The 24,657-nt window shown below is 40.0% G+C and overlaps 1 protein-coding gene across 1 annotated transcript; it reads right to left on the bottom strand.

Annotated features, from left to right (window-relative positions):
* Positions 1 to 24,267, bottom strand: DDX1 (DEAD (Asp-Glu-Ala-Asp) box helicase 1). Its single transcript, XM_005884075.2, has 25 exons — positions 24,191 to 24,267; positions 23,826 to 23,889; positions 22,665 to 22,694; positions 21,964 to 22,060; positions 20,746 to 20,793; positions 18,536 to 18,619; positions 18,223 to 18,306; positions 17,627 to 17,703; positions 16,957 to 17,029; positions 15,681 to 15,757; positions 15,443 to 15,557; positions 14,623 to 14,761; positions 11,558 to 11,618; positions 10,133 to 10,231; positions 9,187 to 9,276; positions 8,302 to 8,490; positions 7,603 to 7,654; positions 5,268 to 5,414; positions 4,160 to 4,251; positions 2,834 to 2,906; positions 2,643 to 2,715; positions 2,524 to 2,566; positions 1,715 to 1,810; positions 1,334 to 1,454; positions 1 to 343 (listed from the first exon to the last, which is right to left on the bottom strand). Exons 1-25 carry the CDS (start codon positions 24,238 to 24,240, stop codon positions 213 to 215), a joined length of 2,205 nt encoding a protein of 734 aa, XP_005884137.1. The 5' UTR covers positions 24,241 to 24,267; the 3' UTR covers positions 1 to 212.
* Positions 24,268 to 24,657: the final 390 nt, after the last annotated feature.

Raw genomic sequence — 24,657 nt, 5'->3', positions numbered from 1 at the left:
TTTCCTGAAAATAGAGTCATCACATTTATTACTTTCATTAGGTTGCCATTACATGAAGAATTCCTATGACTAATGTTCCATGTTTCTTGACATGCAAGAGTTAGCATTAATAGCTTAAGTGACTATAAACGCTGCTGCCTGGAAGCAGTACAGCCGTTTTAGAGTTTTAGGACGACAGCCGCATCACTCAAGTCTTACTCGGGGTGTTAGAATCAGAAGGTTCTGAACAGCTGGTTAGGAAGGTAGCCAAGGTGCAGAAAAGACGTCTGCGCCTCCTTTTCAAGGGCAGCCAACTCGTGAACCGTAGGTGCCAAAACATCCACATGGCCTTTATAGTTTCCACCTGCATCACACACAGAGCACAAAGCAATGTAAATGACCTGCCTGAAACAACTTGTCAGCAATACTTGGGCTCAATTGCATCAGTTTAAATGTTGCTTCTAGCAATAAAAATGTACTACCGGGCAACTTATCTCAAAAACTCAGAGTTCTAAAATGGTAAATCGTTACAAATCCATGATTCGGCCTCACTAACAGCTGACCCAATACCCCCATCTGTTCCCTCCCCTGTCCTCGTCCTTGATTGGGGAAGGCACGAGGTTAGCCTGAATCTTAACAAAATTTCAGGAATGAGCAAAGGGCATTCCAGGCAAAGGGAAGGGGAGACTGGGTTACCACTGAACTAAGTCAAAGGTTTCTGATTCTTCATTCAAAATAACCACTACACTCGTTCCCTAATAATTCTATAAATATTCAACTACTCATATGACATTAACACCTCGAGAGAAGCAGCTATGCTGCTTCTGCATTCACATACATCATACAATAAAAATGCAATGGGCAGGTATGGACAAGTGCTATGAGAGTAATAAAGAGGGAGTAACATTCTAAAAATACACACTTAACATCCTATATAATAAAAGGCTAATATGCAGAACGACCGGTTGATATGACATGCACTGACCCTCAGGGGGCAGATGCTCAACGCAGGAGCTGCCCCCTGGTGGTCAGTGCACTCCCACAGGGGGAGCACCGGTCAGCCAGAAGCCCTGAGCTGGGCTCACGGCTGGCAAGCGCAGTGGCGGTGGCGGGAGCCTCTCCCACCTCCATGGCAGCAGCGCTAAGGATGTCTGTCAGTCGGACATCTCCCAAGAGCTCCAGAACTGCGAGATGATGCAGGCTGGGCTGAGGGGAACCCCCCCCCTACCCCCCAGTGTAAGAATTTCGTGCACCAGGCCTCTAGTTATGAAATAAAAGTACTCGCTTCTTACACTGATGCTCAGAGAGGAAACATTCTAATTTAAAATAGAATTAAAAGTAATTCAAAGCTTACCACCAGTTGCCCTTTTTTGTCCATAGGTAACTTTCCCATCAAATTCATCCACAGGTACCTTTATATCTGGCTCAACCTGAGAAATGGTACAGTTCAGGTGTTCTTCTACCTCAGAGAGCAACTAAGAAAGGGAGAGAAAATTTCATTTTGACAAGAGTTGCATTTTAGTAGCGTTAAATAAAACCAGGAAGCTGTACAATACTTAGTATAAATGGAAGTTAGATTTCTGAAGAGATGAACTCAGTTACAATTTATAAACTATAGCTAACATCATAATTACTCAATACTTTTCCTCCTAAGTGACAACAGATAAATGCTGATATGACTTTTGCAAACAAATGAAGTCTATTTTCCAACTGTAATAAGCTTTTGGCATCTTACCTGCATCTCGTTGTACCATATGGTGCAGCCGCCATCCTCCTTGAGCCTGGTGTTGTAACACCCCTTTCCACGGCTGCTACACACATGGTACCAGACCTAGAGAGGGAGAAGGAGTGAACATGCGCGGAGACGGAAACATGCTCGAATGCTCTATTTTCACCTTGTTTTTAACATCGTCTGTCCTCAAGACAGACTGCAGGTGCAGCTCTACCACCACCGCTCAGTAGCTCTTTTTAACCAGGTTTCCCGAAAGAACTCTTCTTGAAAATAATCCAACAGTTTTTCTAAAATGGATGTCAGTTATAGAAAGGGATTCTCCCATAGAAACAAGAATGAAAAAGTACATATTGGAGAATGCTATATCAAGATGAGTATGAAAAATAAGTTCAAATCTCTTCTCTAAGGAAATAAAGCAAAAAGCAAAATGAACTGGTTTGGGCAATGAGTATATGGGAATTCCTTATTCTTGCAACCTTTCTGTAAATTTCTAAGTATATCAAAATAGTAAGTTACTCCTCCCTCCCCCAAATAAAAATCTTCTATGGCACCATGCCAGAGTTTAAATATATTTTGGTGAAAATTATTTCAAAGCTATTAGGACAAATATCATTTTGCATTTTTCCCTTCCAAACTTCATCCTATTTATCCATTTAGTGAACATAATCACAAAAATAAAAAATTTTAAAAAATTAAGCCACAAAGAGGTCACTTATATTCTATGTGCAACCAAATTCAATGGAAATGGGAAAATCCCACTGCTTTTCTTTCCAACATAGACAATGAATGCGATCCAGCACGGTGAGGAGTACCTTCTCTTTTTCTGTCGCCACCAGGGAAATGGCCAGGCCCATCCTGAAAGAGGTGAACAGTCTCATTAGGCCCCGCCCCCCAGCACAGAGGCTCAGAGAGGAGGGAAGGGCCGCGGTACCTCTCAGCTCTGCCGACACGGCCGATCCGGTGGACATAGTTCTGCTTCTCGTCAGGCAGGGTGACATTAATGACTGTAAATGAAATCGGTCATTACCAACTGCCATGAGTTTCTAAATATTTTGAAAATATTAGTTTACTACTTTAAATTCCATAAAATTCCATCTGCAGGCATAAAAAGTGTCTTTTTACCATAAGGAACACCATGGATATCAATTCCTCTGGCAGCCACATCTGTGCAAATCAAGAATCTTACGTCTCCTTTCTACAGGGAACCAAGAGGACAGAAAGGCATTTATCAGCACATATACAAAAAAATAAACACAACACTGTCTTTCCACTCACTGAGAACTCTAGTAACTACTGTGTTACTTTCAGATTAAAGATCCAGATAGTCTTTATTCTCTGGGCCAACTCTTGAATTCTTAAGTTATGATTCACTAAATACAACATTTAAGGTGAATAAATCAATGACTAGATTTATTTTGCTTTTCTTTTCTCTTATATCAAAGATATTAAACCTTTGCTAAAATTTGGCTTTATCTTCAGAAATCCTGATAGGTAATTCAAGAGAAAGATAGAATAGAACAAACTATAAAAACAGAAGCATTATTTTTAGCCTTGCATTGAAATAAATTCAGAATACTGGGTATTTTACCTCGACGTTTGTGAGGAAAAACGCTCAAGAGAAGGGGCAGAGAGTGCCCCCTGGTGCTCACTAAGGAAATACACATCAGCCTGGGACGGGTCTGGCCCGAGGCACAGCACAGTGAGAGCTCTGGGGGAGAGGGAAGGGCACACGGGTTTTGGTCTAGTAGAATGCCCGGATACAGAAGGGCGGCACCCTGAGTACCAGGCCATTCCGTATGTTTTGCCATCCACATCAATCCAGAGCATGGGAACATAACCCAAAGTTCCCTCGCCCAGCACTCTCACCTTTTTCATGATGCGCCTGAGAGAATGCATTATGCACTGAAATGAACACACTGATAAACAATAAGGATACTGTTGGTGGAGGCTACTGACCTTGAGTCTTAAAAGGCTCAAGCCCCACCCACCTTATAACCTATTCATGTGCTGCAGCTGGGATAGTCTGCCCCAAACAATTAAAACTATATGTAATTCTACAAAATCCTATTTTGATACCTGTCTGAAAATAATCTACATAGTAAGTTTTCTATGGGCATTACTATAAGCTTTTTGTTAAAGGCTCACAGACATGGCTTACCTACCTAATGATGCTTCTAAAAATATCTACCTGAAAGAATTTAACTAAAACATTCTCAAATTAAAAATTCTTGTTACAGTAGTGTCGTGCTGATAGAGAATGTGTAATTTACCATCTGACCTTAAAGATGACTAAGCCCAGCCATGAATGGGATACACCAGCGAGGACAGAAATATTTTGAAATTTCTAGGACAAGAATTGCTTTATGAATATTAACTGGAACTGATTAAAACCAGATACAACTCTCCTCTTTTGTATGAAGGAAATGTAAACGATTTCAATGCCAATACCTTAAATCTTTCCAAGTTCTGCTTTCTCTCGTGAGGCTTTCTGTCGCCATGCAGACAAACACAGGAGAACTGGTGTCCCTTCTTATCAGGCCCTAGTGGAAGGCAGATTAAGAGTTAACTTTGGAAAACACTAGCCTCAGATTATGTAAAAAAAAACAATGGAAGTCAGGCTATAATGGTACCATATAATTCTATGGAATCTATGTCACAAACCAGGGTTAACACAATTAGGCAAAGTGCCACTAAAACAAACTCCCTGGCATTAAATTTGATTTTGCTTTGAAGGACATTTTAAGCCACCTTCCCTATCTGCAGGAGTAAATAAAGCAGCATGCCAATGAAATGCATTAGTAAGAGGAAAATGCATGTGGACACCAGGAACTTCCCCTGTACCATACAAAGCGAAAACCAAAAGTAGGTAAAAGAGGTTATTCTTGGAAGAATCAAAACAGGCACCACGAAGTCCATGCCCTTACTAACAGGCCACGCCCACAAGCCTGCCCTCCTGAAGGTGTTCTACACCAGCGGTTGCCAACCTTTCGGACCACACGGACCACCGGTTGGTGACCGCTGTTCTACACAACTCAGTTATCTGAGCCACAGTGGCTGGGCCAACCTCTGCCTTTGAACAGACTTTAGTCCACTGGTATATATTACAGTGTTCAGGCATATATTCCGATTTTTCCACCAGCCATCTCTTATTCTGTAATTTCTAACTGTTCTGCTTTTTCTCATTTCCCCTTCTTTTCTTATTTAGCCTTATTTAGATTAAGGTTTTTTCCTCATATACCAATTTAAAAGACATACATTCTATTACTTAGGAAATACACTTGAAATTTTAACATCACTCAGTAACTTCACCCTCCTTCCAAATGACATAGGTCCTTAAAACACTGTGACTCACGCTCACTGTAAGGAAACGACCTCTGTGGACATGGTCTCATTGCTTTTCCCAGGCTCATCTTACAGAAAAGCACTGACTCAGCACACACACAGCGCACCATCACTGCTTTCCATTCTGTGCGCATTCTAGACTGCATCAACCGGAGATTAATAACCGGCTGAATGAGGGAATAAGCACAATTTACTTCAAGTAAGGAAACCTTACCTCCTCCTTGTTGCATAAAATACTGCTCCAAGTTGTCACAGTCGATTTTGGTTCTACAGAAAATAATTGCCTGGTCCATCTTGTGCTCCCTGATTGCCCGCACAGCATACTCCCCCTTCAGGATTTTAATAGCTTCAGACCACATCTCTTAAATATCACCAGAGAAAAACAAAAACACAGAATCTCAATCTGAATTTGTCATGAACACAAATAATTAGTCACAGACTTGCTGCTTAACTCACTTAAACTCTGCTTTAACGTGATGCCAGTTTGTGGGGTACCAAAACACCTCTACCCATCCCTCCTATGAGGGAAACACACACACACACACACACACACACACACACACACGGAAAAACACAACCACACCCTTTATGGAGAATTAATTCTATTGTGCCTCACATTAACTTCCCTAAATGTGCCATAAATGTTTAACCCCATTTAAAAACAAGTAATATACTTTCTAAGTTAACCTAAACACCAAAAAGTTCATACTTCCCTCTATGGAGTAAAAACCATACATCAAACCTAGTTAGTAATTTCTTAGACACCAACCTCCAAATCTTTATTTTTCAATGGGAAGCTGGGCTATAGTCTGGTAACTACCTAATGCACATTCTACTGTATAACCCAGAATATCTCTAAGGTCTCTGTGGTCATCTCTAATTATATAAAACGCAGCAGAAGTTGTACAAGGAAAAGGAAACGAAGCAGCAAACACTGACTTTACAGGTTGCAGCCCACACAGGAGGGCCGTTACCGTGAACGAGCAGAGCCTTTGCTCCTCTCCAACAGAGGCCAGCTGAGCACACAGCAGCGGAGCTGCAGGTAAAATGGTTCAAAGGAACCCTCTTCCATCAAGACTGCAGACATCCACCTGAGCCAGGGCAGCCTCACCCAGGCCACCATCCGCTTGAGACACCTGATATCGGCCAAGCAGCCTAATGGATCGAAGATGCATCCCAGGTTCTCGAAGCGCTGCCCTTGTATCACAATGTATCTTCATAAACTTTTAAAGCATTATGTACATGAGACAAACTGTCTGAGCTCTGCATACAAATATCTTAATTGAATCGGAATTTAATGTAAGGCTTTTTAAAAACTGAGAAATATTTAATGATATGCAGTTTCAGTTTGGGAAGATGAGAAAGTTCTGAGGTGGGTGGTGGTGGTAACACAGGACTGTATACTTAATGCCACTGAGCCCATCCACTTAAAAATGGTTAAAGCCAACTTGACCTGAAGTGGGTCTGACAGGACAGAGGCATATGCAGATGAAAGGAAGGCGCTGGTGAGAAAATGAGTAGTAAAGAACTGACCTTGTCCAAAAAGGTCTGGGAGGTGACCCCTGAGCCCCTGAAATGTCCCGCCTGTCCTTCTGTACCTGGGGGCCTGGCCTATGCTGCAGCCTATGCTAACAATGCAATTCATGGTGGGGCCTCGGGTCATGCAGCATGCGCTCAACCTCTGCAGGGAATGGAGACCAGCCCTCTCTGTATCTCTATAAATGCCGCCTTCCTCGCTCATCTTGCTGCTCACCACAGCACCTACTTGGCTTCTTATAACTGCTATGTCACCTGGCCTCTGTGTATAGGAGAGTGGGGCCATCCTAGCATCCCCAATGCCACCTGGGAGTCCAGTTCTGAAACAGCATCTCCCACTAGTAATCTGTCCTTAGAGGAGAGCCGCTGCCGAACAGAGTCTGGTACCCCTTTCACCAGCATGGCTCTACCTTGGTCAATGGTGTGTCCTCGGGGCCCTCCCAGGGAATATGATTGCCAGATAGGTTTCCAGGTTTCCATCATACAGCTCCCCTAGCACGCTAACTTCTGTGGACTTTCTAATCCCTAGTTCCACTGCCTTCCATGAAAAATATCCCAAAAGGTTAAAATGGTAAATGTTATGTTACAGATATTGATTCAAGAAGAATCAATAAACCATTTCTAGGTCATATCTCTATCTCTCACAAAGTTGTAGCTAAAGACCTTTTCTTTGTTATCTAGATTCCTGAAATGAAGAGCCCCTGGAATTCAGGGCCAATATAATATAATCTCTGTCACCAGAGAAATGTTTCCTATGATCAGTGAGCATTCTATAATTTAAAGTATATGTGATTTAGATGCCAGGAGGCTAATATCTTAAATTCAGTCACTAATATTCCTCTAAGTTGCCTAGTATCAGCTTTCCTCCCATTTCTTTCTTATTTTTGTTGCTTTTATTTTCAGATTTCCTATTCTACTTTTATAGATCCCATGAGACAGGGCATAAACACAATAAAATACACCAATTTGTTTTCACAATCTTTCAGCTCGTTTCACTGATATTTTTCACTTACCTGGACTGTTAGCACCAGGTCTTGTGTTATCTTTTGCATGAACTTCATCCGTCTATCAAACAGCAAGGATACAAAAGGGGTGGGGAGTGGTTTAAGCAACAATTCAGAACAGGTATCATTTTTTAAAAGAAGAGAACTGTATTTATCTTTAGACTGCACTTCAGGCATATATTTCTATAATCTGTAGGCAAGTGTTCTTCAGATTCAGAAAAACCCTTTATTAACTGCAGGTCTAAGGCTAACCAATTTTAAATGTAATAATAAAAATACAAAGATGGTTTTTAGAACTTTGTGTATTCATAATAAACATACCCTTATATAATGGTAAATCCAGTAACAGTGATGGAAAATGACATGATAGACACATGAAATTAATTTTTTTAAAAAAATAAGGCACATCAAGAAAACACTAACTACTAAAAATGGAAATCACTGCATCTGAAATCAGGTCTATATATACAGGTAATCCTATTTATTTATAAAAATTTTATCAAAAGCAACTATATAGAGACAGAAAAATAAAAGATGAGTCCATCACTTATTCCATGCCCTAGAGGACTAACGTTTTCCTAAACTTTTGCTCGACTTCTCTTTACTGAGGTCAACTCTCTGGTTGTGTTAAGCATCACTAAGAGCCCGAGGTAAAGCTAGTTTCCGACTGCTTTACTCTGTGCAAATGTTAACATTATAAAGACTTACTCTAATGTGGTTTTTCCCCAGCCTTTCCCAGAGTCTGTCAGCTTTGGGATTCACGGGGACAACCACGTGGTGCACGGTGTCTGGGACGGAATCTTCGCCTTTTAAATCAACCCACGTGGGAAAATGCATTATCTTCTCAGACAGTTTCTTTACATCAAAAGAATGCAAAGTAGCAGAGCAAACAATCACCTACGAATAGAAAAATCAAAGTTTAGATAAACTTTTATTTTATAGTAACTCCACCTGTGATGTTGATGTGGGCCACAACGTACACTACGCCTGGAATCTGAAGACAAGTTCGGTACCCGACTCTGTAGCAATTAGTGGTGTGGCTTTGGGCAAGTTCATCTCTCTGCGCTCAGACCCCCTGCTGCCTCAGAAGTCACGACCTCTATTCCTCAAGGCACAACAAAAACTAAGTAAGATGAAAAGGTTTTGAAGATCTAAAATTGTAAGGTTTAGACTTACCTAAAAACTTATAAACTTCTCTAAACTAGACCTTTTCCTTTGTGTGCATTATATAATCAAGTACTAAAGAAAACATTCATAGAGCAGTTAATCAGAAAACACTAAAACAGCGGTTCTCAACCTGTGGGTCGCGACCCCTTTGGGGGTCGAACGACTCTTTCACAGGGGTCGCCTAAGACCATCGGAAAACACATATATAATTTCATATTGTTTTTGTGATTAATCACTATCCTTTAATTATGTTCAATTTGTAACAACGAAATTGGTGGTCACCACAACATAAGGAACTGTATTAAAGGGTCACGGCATTAGGAAGGTTGAGAACCACTGCACTAAAAGATGTGAAATTCAGATAAAAAATGAAGCACTGATACGTAATGAAGATGGTCATGTCTCTGAGATGCGTTAGTCCTTTACCTGCAGCCTTTTTCCATCAGAGGTGATCTGAGGGATCTGATTGTGCATCCTATTTATAAAATCCGAGTAGCCTTGAGAGAGAAGCCCATCCTGTGTGAGAAGCAAAGAAAAGCGTCAGTTTTAAATCAGGATCTAAACCTTTCTTTTCTGAAACACACGTAAAATGTAAGATATAGAAACTAATTCATACGGATATATATCCACGTATTTTTTAAGTGATTATTTTCTCTTGGATACTTAAAGACAAGTTATAAATTCCACTTTAAACTTGTGACTAAAATATGAAAAAGCTGGTGATACACAATGCAAACACCACACTCTAGTATTCATGAATGAACAGGAGAGTTAACAGCTCCTACCACATGTCCTAAGCATATGATTTAATATGAAAAAAAGCAAAACCAAAACAAAACAAAAACCAAAAACCTGCGCTGAAAACTACTGCCCCCTCCTGAAATTAATCTGGAAGTACGTTGCAAGAGCTCGAACAAATTAATGTCTTTTCATACAGTTCCCATTTGCAACTGTGACAAAGAGAAATAATTTGTAATGTGTAAAAAAATTATGTACACACAAAAATAACTATTTAGAAAGAAAAACAAACCTACACATCTAGTAACAGGAGCAGTAAAATAAACAAGGAAGTATCCATATAACAGACCATTAGACAGCCTTTAAAAATCTTTTATGAATAATAACATGAAAACTTAACGATACTACATTAAAAAAAAAAAAAGCTTTCCTAGATTCCTAAAAACTTGATTTCAACTACATAAAATAACAAATACATAAATACAGAAGTGGAAGAAAATATACCAAGCTGGTAACAATGATTATCTCTAGGTATTTGAATCATGACTGAATTATATTTTTAATTTATTTTACATATTTTAGCTTCAAAAATAAAAGCAAACACTTTAAAAAAGCATAACATATTTCAACATACGGCTTCGTCCAGGACCAGGAACCTAACTTGGGACAAGTTGAGCTTCCCAGTGGACACCAGGTCATCCAGTCTCCCCGGAGTGCCGACCACTATGTCCACCTGGAAAGCATCAAAGAAGCATCGTTGAAAATGAGAAAATAACTCGGTTAAGTTAGAAAAGCCTGAGAAATATATTAACCTGACCTGCGTAATGATCCCAACTACTCCACCAGGTCTCGATCGCACATGTGCATAATGCTGCAACTTTAAAAGATTTTTAAAAATTGAATAGCTCTACTCTGTCACTCCAACGCTGACTTCGGCTGCAGACACACACAAGGCTAAGGCTGAGCCAGAGGATGGTGGAGAACAACAGGAGAAGAGAAGGCAAGATGGAAAGAACAGAAGAGAACACCGTAGATCCCGAGCAGAAGGAAACACTCCTATAAGAGAGCTCGGAGCAGCGCTGCCCTGACCCTGCCATCGCCCCAGCCAGCAGCACACCTCAGGCGGACTGACGAAGGCAGACCTAACTCCCTAAGCTCTGTAGCTGTAAAATAGGAGGTAAGAAATGTAATAACTTATGAAAAAATAGATTTGGGATTAGGGAACCAAGATGGGAATGAACATATTAAATATCTCTTCAACCACTAAAATGTAACACACTAAAAAGAACATACTAAAGCAATATTACTATCTTAGACTATTACTATCTTAACAAGTCCAGTACATAATATGATTCCTTGCTCTTCACATGCCACACCAGGTCAAATCTAAACCATTCAGTATGAGATTTCCTTTGTAATGGGGCAATGTAATGGGAGGGAGGGCATGTTTGCGCCCCATGACTCAGTGCCAGGTGGCTTAGACCGAATGAGAAAATATTAAGGAAGTGGAAGAGAAATGTGTACGGAAGAGGTTATTTCATACATATAAAATGTTTTATAAGGTCCTACCATATTTAGCTTCACCGAATTGATGAGCACAGCTAACAATTTCTCTAATGAAGATCCCAGCTTAGCTTTGTCTATAAACGCATGGCTAAGCACAGCCCTTACACGTATCTGACCCCATCTCCCTCCTATTGGGGCCAGGTCTAGCATCCTCACCTATCCCGAGGATCTCTCTGCCAAAACTGCTTCCTTCTCTGCAATCCACTCTCTCTCCATTTCTAGTCTTAATTCCAGCCTCCTCTTTTTCAATTACTGCACCCCCTCCCCCAAAGGATACTTGATTCATGAAAGTGAGGGGGGAATTCTCAGGTGCTCAAAAGGTAAACAGATTGATGTATGTTTGTTCCTGGAAAAATGGCTTACCTGCTGCAACATGTCTTTGAACAAATTTATACTTTTTGACCTTGTTTTCATCTCTTGAAACACAACACAACTATATTGCCAAAATGACCACCCATGATGTGACTTTTTAAAAATCAGAAGTACAACTTACCCCGTTATCTAAAACAGAGAGCTGATCCCGGGCTGCAACACCTCCAATGATCAGAAGCTCCCTGAAATAAATAGCAGAATAATAATGTAGAAAAAGGTTAAAGCGCACTTACTGTATGATCTGCACCCATCTCTTTTCAGTGGAAATGAAAGTTGAGTTGAGTAACTAAGGGAGAATCCACAGGAAAGTCGGAAGGAGGAGGGACACGAAGTGCTCCATACCCGGGGCCTATGAAATGTGCAAGTGTGGGAAAGCGAGCAGAGCGTGCAAGCACAGAGCACACAAACATGAGCCCTCATCTCACAGCCCTCCAGGGCTCCGGGCCTCATTTCAATCACCTTTCACATGTAATGGTTGTATGTGCACAGAACAGCTCTGAAATAATATGTAAACATCAAGTTTTAAAAGTTGCCGCCAGGCAGAATAACTAAAAACTGGGGGATGAGGTGGAAGGAGATTTACTTTTCACAGAATATCCTTTAGTTGTTTAAATTTTTCTCATTCAAAATACTTCAAAAACAATGTTTAGGTTTAAAATATTGTCTTATGTCAAGACAATTCAATGGAGGGAAAGAAGTCTTTTCAAACGGTGCTAGACAAATGGATATTTGCAAAAGAGTGAAGTTAAACCTCTTTATGTCATACACAAACATTAACTCAAAATGAACCACCGACCTAAGGGTAAGACCTGACACTATAAACTCTTACAAGAAAACATAGGCGTAAACTTTCATGACCCTGGGTTAGGCAAAGTCTCCTTATATACCACACCAAAAACAAAAGCAACAAATGAAAAAAATACATAAATTGGACATCATAAAAATTTAAAACTTTTGTATTTCAAAGGACACTAACAATAGCATGAAAAGACAGCCCACAGAATGGGAGAAAATATTTGCAAATCAGACAGAGCTTAACTAATACAGTGCGTGTGTGTGTGTAAAAACTCTTCAAACTCAACAAAAACACAAATAACCAAACTGAAAAATAGGCAGGGAATCTGAACAGACATTACGAATGGCCAATAAGCACATGAGAGATGTTGAACATCATTAGCTACACAGGAATGCAAATCAAAACCACAATAAGATACCATCTTCCACCCATTAGGGAAACTATAGTCAAAAGACAGATATAAGTTTGGTGAAGATACAGAGAAATGAACCTTCATACATTACTAACAGCGATGTCAAATGGTGTTGTCACTTTGGCAAACAGTTTGGCAGTTCCTGAAAATGTTAAACATGTAGCTACTGAATGATCCAGCAATTAGACCCCCAGGCTTATAACCAAGAGAAATGGAAATGTCCACACAAAACTTGTCCACTCATGTTCACAGTACGATAGCAAAAAGTGGAAACAACCCAAATGCCCATCAACTAATGTATGAATAAACAAAAAGGTGGTACATGCATCAAACGGAACACTTTTCAGCAACTTAAAGGAAGTAAGTATTGATCCATGCTGATAATCCTCAAAAGCATTAATTAGGCCAAGTCAGAGAAGCCAGTCACAAAAGAGCACATGCTGTCCAAGTCCATTTACATAAAACGTCCCAAACAGGCAAATCAACAGACAGAAAATAAATCAGTGGTTCCACCTTAGGCTGAGAAATACAAAAGAACAGCCCGTCTGAGGGAGTGTATATCTGAAGGGGACGAGTAACGCTACATATTTGAAACAAGGAGCACCAACATATGACAGCGCGGAGGATGAAGGCGAGGCGTACACAGGAAGTGTACCCAGGGGGGACAGGACGGGCTGGTACAGCTCGGTTAGCTTCACAGAAAGACCAGGACTTGAACTGGGTTTTCAAAGGAGAGGCTCATTTGTACTCAATACGAAATCAATAACCCACAATTTTACCATCTTAACAAATACATTAATTTTACTATTCATGTTCCCCTCCAGCCTTTGGCCACAAGCATATCAACCTTTACACATGATTATAGCATAAGAACCAACTCATATTAGCATTTCCCATTCTTCCAAAACACTATTATGAAGAGTTCCGAGTCTCTCATTACACAGAGGTCTGCTTATTACAAGCTCCTCCAGGGCTTTGCCTATCCCACCTCAAGGCACTCATCACACTTGTCCTGCTGTCTCTCTCCCCTCCCCACTAGCCCCACACTCCCACACCCAATTCTCTAAAAGCAATGACTAATTCTCATTGTTATATTCCTGACCCCAGCCTAAGACTCCACACACAGTAGATATTCAAATAGTAACTGGATAAGTAAATAGCATGAATCCTGAAAACAAAATTAGGAATTATTTTACCAAAAAGTTTTATTAAGTTTCCTTTATCCCTGAATGAGTTTTACTTGTAAGTAAGAGCAATATTAAAGAGATGGGCCTGCATGATGCCAATAATTCAAAGTCTCTGAAATCAGATAGTGGTGGTTGCACAGTGCTATGGCTTTACTAAAAACCACTGAAACTGTACACTTTAGAGGATGAATTTTATAGTGAATTGTGTTCCAATAAAAAAATAATTTAGAGTAAAATGAACAAAAATCAAGTGGCAAATAAACTACTTATATGGCATGACCTTCCTTCTCCAAATTAAAAGGGATCTACTACTGAGCAAGAAGTTCCACAAGATCACTCCACTTGGTAGAAAGAGCCCTCTAACTGGACAGTGACCAGTCTGAGCACCCAAAGGGAAGGAGGTCACCACTGTGAGACAGCGACAATGACCTCACTGTGCTGTCACCACCACGCTAGAAAGAGAGCGGTGTATTTCCTCTGCAAATGAAGTGAGGGATCTACCAAATGAAATGCTCCCTTTAAAGGACTAATTTTTGCTCCGATACTATTTGGCAAACCATGACTCTTCATGTAAGAGAAAAAAAAAAATCTCAATTTACTTTTCTTTTAAATCAAACTTATCACTTAAGCAGTTTTATACAGAAACTGCTATTTTACATCAGAGTTAAAATACTCATTTACGTGTGTATGTATACACACTGAATTTCTACCTCATTTTTTCTACCTTACTTTTCTTCCCAAACACCTCAAACCTAAAGACAGGAGGTTTTGAACACAAACGGAAGCTTTACCTTAATTTAGGATTATCAACATATTTCTTAAACTGCTTGACGTTGTTCAGAGTTTGTTCAGCTAACTCTCGGGAGGGTTCAACGATGAGAGCTTTGGGCGCGTTGGGGAGGAACTTGGTCTGTGCCACCTGTGCGTTACCTGAAGAGAATAAAAGGATCAGAACACATCCGAACCGCACTGAAGTACCTTTATTTGTAAAACATGCGTGCAAACAGTCCAGTATCAAAATTTTAAATAACAATTGTCCAAAGTATAGGAGGTAGTCAAACAAAACACAATAAAGCTAAGATGGCCTAATGAACTAAGGTTTCTTTAAATCTACTTGCAGAATTGCCACTGCTGATATGCTTTATGATAAACTAAGTTATGAAATGTACTTACTCTGAATAACTGAAGCAGCTTAGGCAGTACCATGGGTAAGAGTTTGAACTTTGGAGGCAACTGCTCGTGTCTGAATTCAGTTCTACCTCTTACTTGTTCTGAAACCTGAGGCAGGGCACTTCACGTCCCTACTCCTCAAATTCTTTGTCTGAAAATGGGAGGGCCCTACCTCACGGGCTGCAGGGAGACTGAGTAAACAGTGTGAAGACCAGCACCGTGCTGTGGCACTTACTGTGCACACGTTACAAACACTAGGGTCGTCATCATCGGGATCCCCACAATGCCTAAACTCAAGCCAAATGCTTAAGTTTATGAATTTGGTTTTGAAATTTAATTTTACTCATGTGTTAAAGATGTGTGCCTACACCAGCGGGGGGCATACATAACTCACTTGCTAAGAGAAGCCTTACCCCCCCAACCCCTGGCCAAGTGCAATACCTGAGTGCTGTGATTTGACAACGCAGCTGTCCGGCGCCTTGGACAGACCTACAAAACCGTCTTTTGGTGGAAACTTAAATTCTTCTTCACCAAAGTTGAATTTTAGTTCAGCGTTCTAGCAGGGAATAAAGGAGAAAATGACAATTCTTAATCTAACAGCAAATTAGCTAATACACAATAATGCCGATCAAAGTAGCTGTGGTTTCAGCAAAATTCTTTTAACTGGATTCTCACTTACCTTCAAAACACAGGCAGGAAAGAGGGCTTGGTTCTTCATATGTGGTGGTATTTCAAATGCCAAACCAAGGTCTTTTCCTTAAAAAAAAAAAAAAGAAAGAAATTAAAACTTCCAGAGAACTTATACGCTTATATGCATAACCCATGGACACAGACAACAGTGTGGTAGGCCTGGGGGACGGAGGGTCATGGAGGGGGACTTATGTAATGCTTTGAACAATACAGATAAACTTAAAATAAATATAATTGATAATTTAAAAAACAAAAAGGAAAGAAATCAAAACGCCTTCTCTGACCACCCTGTGTAAAATAGCACCCCCTCCTCCACGGACTTACACCATCCATCCACCATCCCACCTGCATCCCTGCTTCCCCTCGGGCTACGTGGATGAGCTGTGCTGCCTAATGCCACCCTCTTCACTCTTACTTAATCCTGAAATTGCACATGCAACTACTTACTTAATTTCACCATTCAGATGATAAGTTTCTCACACTTACAATGTCCCAAATAGCACTGCTCTCATCCAACTGGCTCCTGCCTACTGCCAAAACCCACCACCCACCGACCAGTCTGTATCCAACACAGCAATATAGTGACGCTGTTAACCAAATCAGATGATGCCAATTCTCTACTCAAAACCCTAGTGGCTTTCATCTCACTCAAAATAAAGTCTGTATGATGACCAATAAGGCCCTAGCTGCCGGCCTCACTACCTCACTGGTTTAATGTCTATCACCTACCCCCAGGCTCAGTGGGCTCCAGACCCACTGGCCCCCACATTGTACTCAGATACCCAAGCACACGTTCATCTCAGGGCCTTTGCATTTACTTTTCCCTCTGCCTGAAATACTCTTCTGAGATATCTATCCGCTCATTCAGATTCCTACCCAAATGTCGGCTTATCAGACACACCTTCTCTGACCACCCTGTGTAAAATAGTACTCGTCCCCCGACTGCTATCACTCTGCATTCCCTTACACGGAGTTGGCCTCTCCTTCAGTGCACATGGCTCCTTGACATACTGGGTATTTGTCGGTCTCGCCCCACCACAGGCAAGCCCCACAAACGTAAACATGTTTGTCTACTCCATTTCCTCCTGAATCTCTAGCACCTACCAGGGTGCCTGGCACATACCAAATGCTCAACAAGTATTTGTTAAAAAAAAAGAAAGAAAAGAAAAAGGCAGGGAGGGAGGGAGAGAGGATTGAAGAGGGTGAGGGAATTTAAAATACCACAAATATACCTTCTCTAACACAACAATCCACAGAGAGCTTACCATTTTTGGAGAATTTGACGTGTCCTTTATCTATATCTAGGTAACACCCAATGGTATCATGCATAGTGAATTCCTAGGAAACCAGAAAGTGCTTTTAATAAAGCAAATCGATAAATAAAGTTCAAATATACCTGCATCAAAAGTATGTTTCAAAATAACTCCTTGAAGCTTGAATGTAGTCGTTAAAAGGCCTATTATAGCATTTCATACAGAATAGAAGCATCTGACAGGCTTTTTAGAACCAACATGACTAAACTGTTCAGAACAAGTGTATTAGATGACCATGATGGCAACTAAGAAATGAGAATAACGTGTAAGTCAAAGCCCAAATCAAAATGGGGTAAAAACAGAAGACAAAGTAATATGCCTTGGAGGGGCTAAGTGAATTTTGTAACGTTCCTTCCCTGAAGTCCAAATCTGAACCACCTCTGGGAAATACAGGGTAGGCAAAAGGTTTACAGTTGTGAGTACATGAGTTTATTCTTGTATTATTTATTATTATATTACTTATTATATTATTAGCCTACCTTGTCCACCCCTTTACTCATATAATCCAGTTGAATTTGAGAATCATTTCTATACCCTCAGTCATATCATGAGTGACCAACTACTACTAAGTACACACAAGAAAACTTACTAATGCTATGATCAAGCCAATAAAACAACTTACCTCTCCATAGTTATCAAACTGTTTATTATGGGATTTCTTTCCTGTTCCACCAAAGCCAAATCCAAACTTGTCAGTACCTAGGTTTAAAAAAACACTTTACTTATGAGGTGAGATATAAAATTAAAAGCCCTGCAAACGAGATTTACAAATTTACAATAACTGTGGTATGTATTTATATACACTAAACTTTATTCTGACTTCACTCATATTCTTAACCTATTCTTCATTTTACACTGTTAAATGAAGAGTGTAAAATGAAGAATTTTACTATACTAGAGGCCCGGTGCACGAATTTGTGCATGGGTGGGGTCCAGCCAGCCCACCCCAATCGGGGCAATCAGGGGCGGGGCCGGTTGGGGGGAGGGGCTGAGGGCAGTTGGCCAGCTGGCTCCACCCACTGGTTGAACTCTCAGTCAAGGGGACAATTTGCATATTAGCCTTTTATTATATGGGATATTTTTTAGTACTTCAAATCTTTTTTGAAAGTTTGAGGGACAGATAAATATTATTTCCATGTCTCTAAAACATATACTTTGTATGGTCACCTGTTAACAACTCAGATATGAATAAACGTGGTTTCCTCTGGAAGCACTCACCTAGGTCTAAGGACGCCTGCATGGAGGACCACCCGACTCTGCACAGCCCCTGGTCATGACAGGACACCTCGTAGTAGTGCTTCCCTACAAGGGAAAACGCTTGAAGGTTTTATCAGTTACACGCGTGGCCATTTTCCATGTGGCCACTTTCCCACCGTTTCTCAATTATAATTTGTATGACCCAAATGAAGAACTGTAGGTCTTTCTGTCACATTAAAAGTCTTCTGGATCCTTGCGATAAAGCTATGGTAAGAAAGTTCGTTTATTAATAATTACCTCTCAAGTTTACAGGTGTACAAATGCAGTTCAATACCTTTCGTGAGTCCTTTAGTAGCTCTACATCCATGCCACTCCTTCACTTCTCGGCTTTGACAGCAAAGACCATCGGACCCAATTGCTGGATTGAGAAAAGCACAGGACACCATGTCAGTACAGATGATGTGAATCATGCACTCTGAGACAGTCTCATTCATCTCACTAATGAGGCAATGCCTTCGCTTGGTGCAATGGTCCAGAGAATGAGGCGTGCCGATCCCTGAGTGACAGCAACCTCTTCCCCTCGAGTAACGGGCCCTATTCTTCCCCTGGAGGGCCTTGGCCATGTTGGGGACTGGTTTCTCTACAGTCATTTTCCCCAGGACAGGATTTTACTGCAACAAGTCAGAAAGGAATCAAAGCAGCATCTAATCTGACGTGCACTAAGAGCAGCTGTATCGCCAACACAAATGTGTTTAGACAACTGTTCTCTACAATTCCTTAAAGAAATGGATCCTAAGGATGACACAGCACCCACTCATAAATACCTGTTGCTTTGATCTTATGCTTAAATTAGAGCCTGAGGGAATACCGTGCTAAAAGGAAAACAGGAACTGCGTCTGGCTTGCTCCCCAATCTATTAACCCACAAAATATAATAAGGGAGGGCAGGGAAAAGCTCCAATAAACAAACCTGTAGTTGTTATTTGCTAATATTAGAACTCTAAAAGATGAAGTTCTGTATCATACAGCACCATCAGTCATAGTGCTTATTGGTGCTTAACAGCTTTAAGTAAATTGGCTTTTGTGTGTACCACAAAGAAACAATAACTCATGCCCTGGTTCAGGCTAGAGACTCATACTCAGCACCTGAATGTATATAGAACAAACTTTTAAAAAGTACATTTTACTTCACATATCAGAAATTGAATTATCCAAAATATACATTCCTACTCAATGGGTACTACATTATGTAAAGTTGAACTTTAAAATTCTTTAGCAATGGCAAATCCTTAATATTTTTATATGTAAAATTCTGTATGCATATATACAGACATAAACTTTAATATAAATTAGATATCATGGTGGAGAGTAGCAGTTAGGGTGTTTTGGTTGGTTGCTTTGGCATGATTTCTCATGCCCACTCTACATTTCTCTGCATCCCACTTTTCTTAGCAGCACCTGGTGAAAATTCAACTAAGTCACCCTATTCTTGACACTGATCACTTATGACAACCCTACAGCGTTGACTCATTCTTCGTAATGGCTTCACACAGTTCTTCCATATACCCTAGGCTTTGTTAACCATCCCTTAGCAATAGCATTCACTTTGTTGGCAGTTTTAACCCTTATAATGCTCCACCAAACAGTGTTGCATGTATATCCTCTATACTGCCACTTTCATTCCAAAGAGTTAGACCTTCCAGGAATAAATATATATACATATATTTTAATAGGCAAGGCTAAACTGCTTTCCCAAAGGCAATAATCCATATCGGTTATCACTCTTTTGGATTACTGCCAATCAGACAGGTAACTTTAATTTCCATTTCCCTATATCCTGTAAACTTGATCCTGGCATGTTTATTGCCATTTGGACTGGCTCCACTATGAACTGCCTATTCCTATTCTGTGCCCACTTTCCTTATTGGTTGTTTATCTCTTTCTTACCAAAACCAAGTATCTATGCAAGAACTCTTTAGTAGTTTATAAGGACTGTTTATCTTTCATCAACATTGCAAGTATTCTTTCCATATTTATTTTTGTCTCTTGACTTTTTCCTGTAATATCTTTTCCACACGTATTTTTTAGAATTTTAAACAAACAGACCTATATCTTTTCTTTTATGATTTCTGAGTTCCTTATTTGGGTTAGGAGAATTTCCCCACCCCTAAGTTGTATATGTAGTATATGTATATATATATATATATTAAGCCTTTCCCTAAGTAGGAGATAAGTCAATTTCACATTACTCCAGATGGATCATTTGTGCTGAAACCCTTACTGAATAAATCACCCTTTTCACTGAAATTAAATATTTTTTCTACATATTAACATTTTATATATAGTTGGATGCATTTCCATTATATTCCATTGATTTATCTGTCTATTCCTATGTCAGTACTAAATTGTGAAACTGTAGTAACTATATTCTAAAACTTGGTGAATTAAATCTTTATTTACTAGATGTCATAATTTTGATATTTTCAGGTATTATTACAAGCAAGTTTCTGATTTATAAATGAGTTGCTAAAATCTATCCACTTACCAAAAGCAGATCCTCTGTCATATGGGTTCATCTGCCATTTGTTGAGCACTAAATGAATTAATATAACAACAGTTACCACAAAGGTATGAAATTAAAAATAAAACTGTCAAAAATAAAGCATATATTTTATATAATTTAATCCCTCTAGATTCAACTTTACATATTATTTTAAATGTACACGTAAAAATTACTGGTGTTTTTATTAGCAGCAACACTGCAATTGAACACTGAAACACAGTAATAATCGCTGGCCTGTCTGGGGATAAAACTTTTCCTCCTCACTGCTTCAGTGCACTTTGCATTTGATGGCATCGATCTTTGTCGTAACTGAGGGCACTGATAAAATAAAGTTCTGGTAACTGAACAAGCTGACTTCAATCAAAATAAAAATAACTGACTAACATATCAAGATCTAATTATCATTTCATCATTAATTTTTAAAAAGCAAGTTCTTCATCTCAAATAATTCAGTACCATATTCAAAAGTCACAAAATTTTTCCTTACTTAAATGGGATTAGCATTTTCCTTTTCTAAAACACCTTCATAGTATATGGATATTCAAAGGATCATAACAGCTATAGATAACTCTGTGTTTTCAGCCCAACTTTTCTTAATTTCTGATCAAACTATATCTATCATTTGCTTAAACACCTTGAATAATGGAGAAATAACTTTCTTTTGAGGCTCTCAAGAGAACTTCAATTGCTGGCTCAATCTAGTTCCTCAGAAGTTAAACAGAAGCTTCATCCAGATTATTTCTCTTAGTCCTGGTCCTACTTTATAGAGGAATTGTTTTCTCTCCAGATCCTTTCAATGGTTTAACAATTACCTCTTTTACTTGTGTCTCCGTGCTTAAATATGCAGTTTCTTTTCCTCATAGGACATGATTAGAACTATTACCATTCTGGTTACCCTCTGGAAGCATTCTCATTTATAACCATCTCTCATAAACACCGGTTTAAAGTTGTTACAAGTCTCGAAATTATTTTTAAATAGGCCAATGGTCTAAATAGTTCATCTCCTATCTGCCTCACAATTCACTTACAAATGAGTTATGCTCTAAATGACACTTGGCATCCCTGCTTCCAGCACCGAATGCCAATACCACCACGAGGACCCTGGCAATAAAAATGCACACCCAAACCTCACACCTGCACATGCCAGGGAGGAGAATAACTAATTTATACAAAAGGGAAATATTGCTACGCAAACATTACCTGAAGCACCAGTTTTAATTGTTGTTTTCCCCTTTTTGCCTTCCTGTTGGTCTTTCAGAGTTTCATAAACTATCTGGATAACTGGAATGCTGAAAGCCTATCAAAGAAACAATAGTTCCATATATCAGCATTCAGATATCAATGCCAATTTACTAATCAGCATAAATTACAGAAGTTACACATGTACATTAAATAATTACACATATTTTAGATTGCCATCCAATTTGCCCAAACCTCAAATTCCAGGAAGACTCACAGACAGCTGACTGAACGAAGATAACAGGAGCCAGCTGACAGCTCCAAAAACAAAGAATAGGAACCTGCAGAACGAACCTAAACTAAAGAGGAAAAATACCACCCACTCTGACGAACTAATTCTCCAGGCTGGGCCAATGTGAAATCGACCTCTATTTGCAATCTCTCTATTACTAGAGCCACTACAGTAAAATTCAGAAGTGACTGTAAATACTAAAGGTAATGTCACTAAGACCAGTTTAAAACTATACGTATTCTTAAAGCCACACCTTACAGAGTTATTTCAGAATTAGCTGGCAATAAGACTATCACTCTCAGTGGCAAGCAACCGTTTCGTCACATTCTGCAGGAGGTTGCTTTATTAAATATTTCAAAGTCAGAATTACTGGACAAAGTTGCTTTAAAAATCAACTCTTACAAAGTCAATTTAAGTTTTTATTACTTACACCAGTTTTTCCACTTCCTGTTTCTGCAGCCTGAATGGAAAAAAACGTTGTCAATTAAAGAAGTCAACTTAACGGATGAGACGTTTTCACCTGACCAGCTACCTTGCCTTTCAGGTGCCTCCAGATCTCTCAGGTTTCCTCAGTCAACTGCGACTACTGCCAACCTTGCCATTCCCTCAAGAATCACTCCCCCCTTTCTCTTCCCATTGCTACCATTCACACCTCAGGCCTCATCATTCTAACCTAGGTTACAAAAGTGTCCTAACAGTATCTAATCTCTCAGAACTCTATTACCAAGTTAGTCCTCATAAAAACACAAGCCTAACCTTGTCACACACTCCTCCTTAAAATGTCCAATGATCCCCACTGCCAACAAATACCAAATTCTTTTAAGTGACACCTGAGAACGAGCCCAGGTCATCTGAGCCACTGTGTATTTCCCGTCTTATCTCAAGTTCCGCTCCACCAGACACACATATTTTATTCTTCCCTCTAACTCAGTGGTTCTCAACCTTCTGGCCCTTTAAATACAGTTCCTCATGTTGTGACCCAACCATAAAATGATTTTCGTTGCTACTTCATAACTGTAATGTTGCTACTGTTATGAATCGTAATGTAAATATCTGATATGCAGGATGGTCTTAGGCGACCCGTGAAAGGGTCGTTTGACTGCCAAAGGGGTCGCGACCCACAGGTTGAGAACCGCTGCTCTAACTGAAGTGCTCCGGGATTACACCTGCATTCTCTTCTCTACATAGAGTTCATTCCTCTTTCATCCTCCCTTGTCCTAAATCTACTGCCCCCAGAAGAGTCCCCATGGTCCCCTCATCCAGGACGACAACTGGCCCCACTCGAATCCTTTAGAACTTTGCAAGCTTATCCAGGTGCCATGGTTCTCTTTTATGACAATCACCTGTGTGCATGTGTTACTGTGCTACTGGGGTTAAGCTTCTCAAGGGCAAAAGCTACATCTTACCTTCATTTTCCCCACAACTCTACCTAATACTCTGAATGCAGTGTATGTGTCCTAAATGCATGTAAATATATCAAATTAATTGGGTGAAAATATCATCTGGAAGCCTATGGAGTTCTTACAGTGGTTCACAACCAGCCCCCCGATTGTGTGTCCCGGCTCCCAGCCCCTCACCCTATGGAACATACCATAAGCACATCGCCGCCTCCCAGGATCAGTGGGATGGATTCTGCCTGGATGTCAGTTGGGAGACTAGAAGAATCATATTTTGAAAAATTTTAATTATAAAAATAAATCACCTGAGCTAATTGAGGCATGTAGGCATGCTAAATTATAAACCTAAGAAAATTTTATTTGGTAAATACTACCAATCCTTTTCAGCTAGAAATATATCAAAGTTTAAAAAGGAAATGTCCTATAAGAGAATCACAATAAAACTTAATTTCACTTACCCAACTACACCCAAAAAGATCTGATAAAATCATGACCAACTGTTTACTAGTAAATGACAAAGCAATGCTGTTGCAGGTACATTTCAGCTTCGTGTACTTACAGCCAATCCATCTCTTCCACAGCTTGCGCGATTTCAGGCATAACACCCATCTCTGAAAATAAAAATTAATTTTAAAAACCACATCAACTGAAATCATGTGGCTTTTAAAGTTACTGTGTGAGGAGAAAAGGCTTTGAAGCACAGCTCAGTTCCACGGCCCCTCCTGAGTGTGGCACTGATGAGAGAGGGGAAGCTTTGGAGAAAGACCCGAGTTCAAATCCAAGCTCTCACTAGCAGTGCAACCTCGGGCAAGCTATGGCCTGCTTTCCCCACACACAATGGGGCGGTATTACCTCCCCTGTAGGGATACAGGAAGATTACAGGTAACATGTACGGCATCTGGTGCACAATTGCCACGGAATACACAGTAACCCCCAGTGTTCCCATGGCTAATGAGAAAGCTGCTAGAGTGGAGAGAGGGTCTAGACCAGCATCTTGGTCGCTTCATCTGGAGACCATGTGGAATC

This window comes from Myotis brandtii, unplaced genomic scaffold, assembly GCF_000412655.1.
Source record: "Myotis brandtii unplaced genomic scaffold, ASM41265v1 scaffold813, whole genome shotgun sequence".
Taxonomy (NCBI): Eukaryota; Metazoa; Chordata; class Mammalia; order Chiroptera; family Vespertilionidae; genus Myotis; species Myotis brandtii.
This window is presented reverse-complemented; position numbering and strand designations above follow the sequence as displayed.

Coding starts and splice junctions, on each gene's coding strand:
- DDX1 (XM_005884075.2), bottom strand. CDS start 24,240: ATGGGTGTTATGCCTGAAATCGCGCAAGCTGTGGAAGAGATGGATTGG. Junction 2,567..2,642: donor CGTGTCGGCAGAGCTGAGAG/GTACCGCGGCCC, acceptor CACCTCTTTCAG/GATGGGCCTGGCCATTTCCC. Junction 1,811..2,523: donor TGGCGACAGAAAAAGAGAAG/GTACTCCTCACC, acceptor CTCCCTCTCTAG/GTCTGGTACCATGTGTGTAG.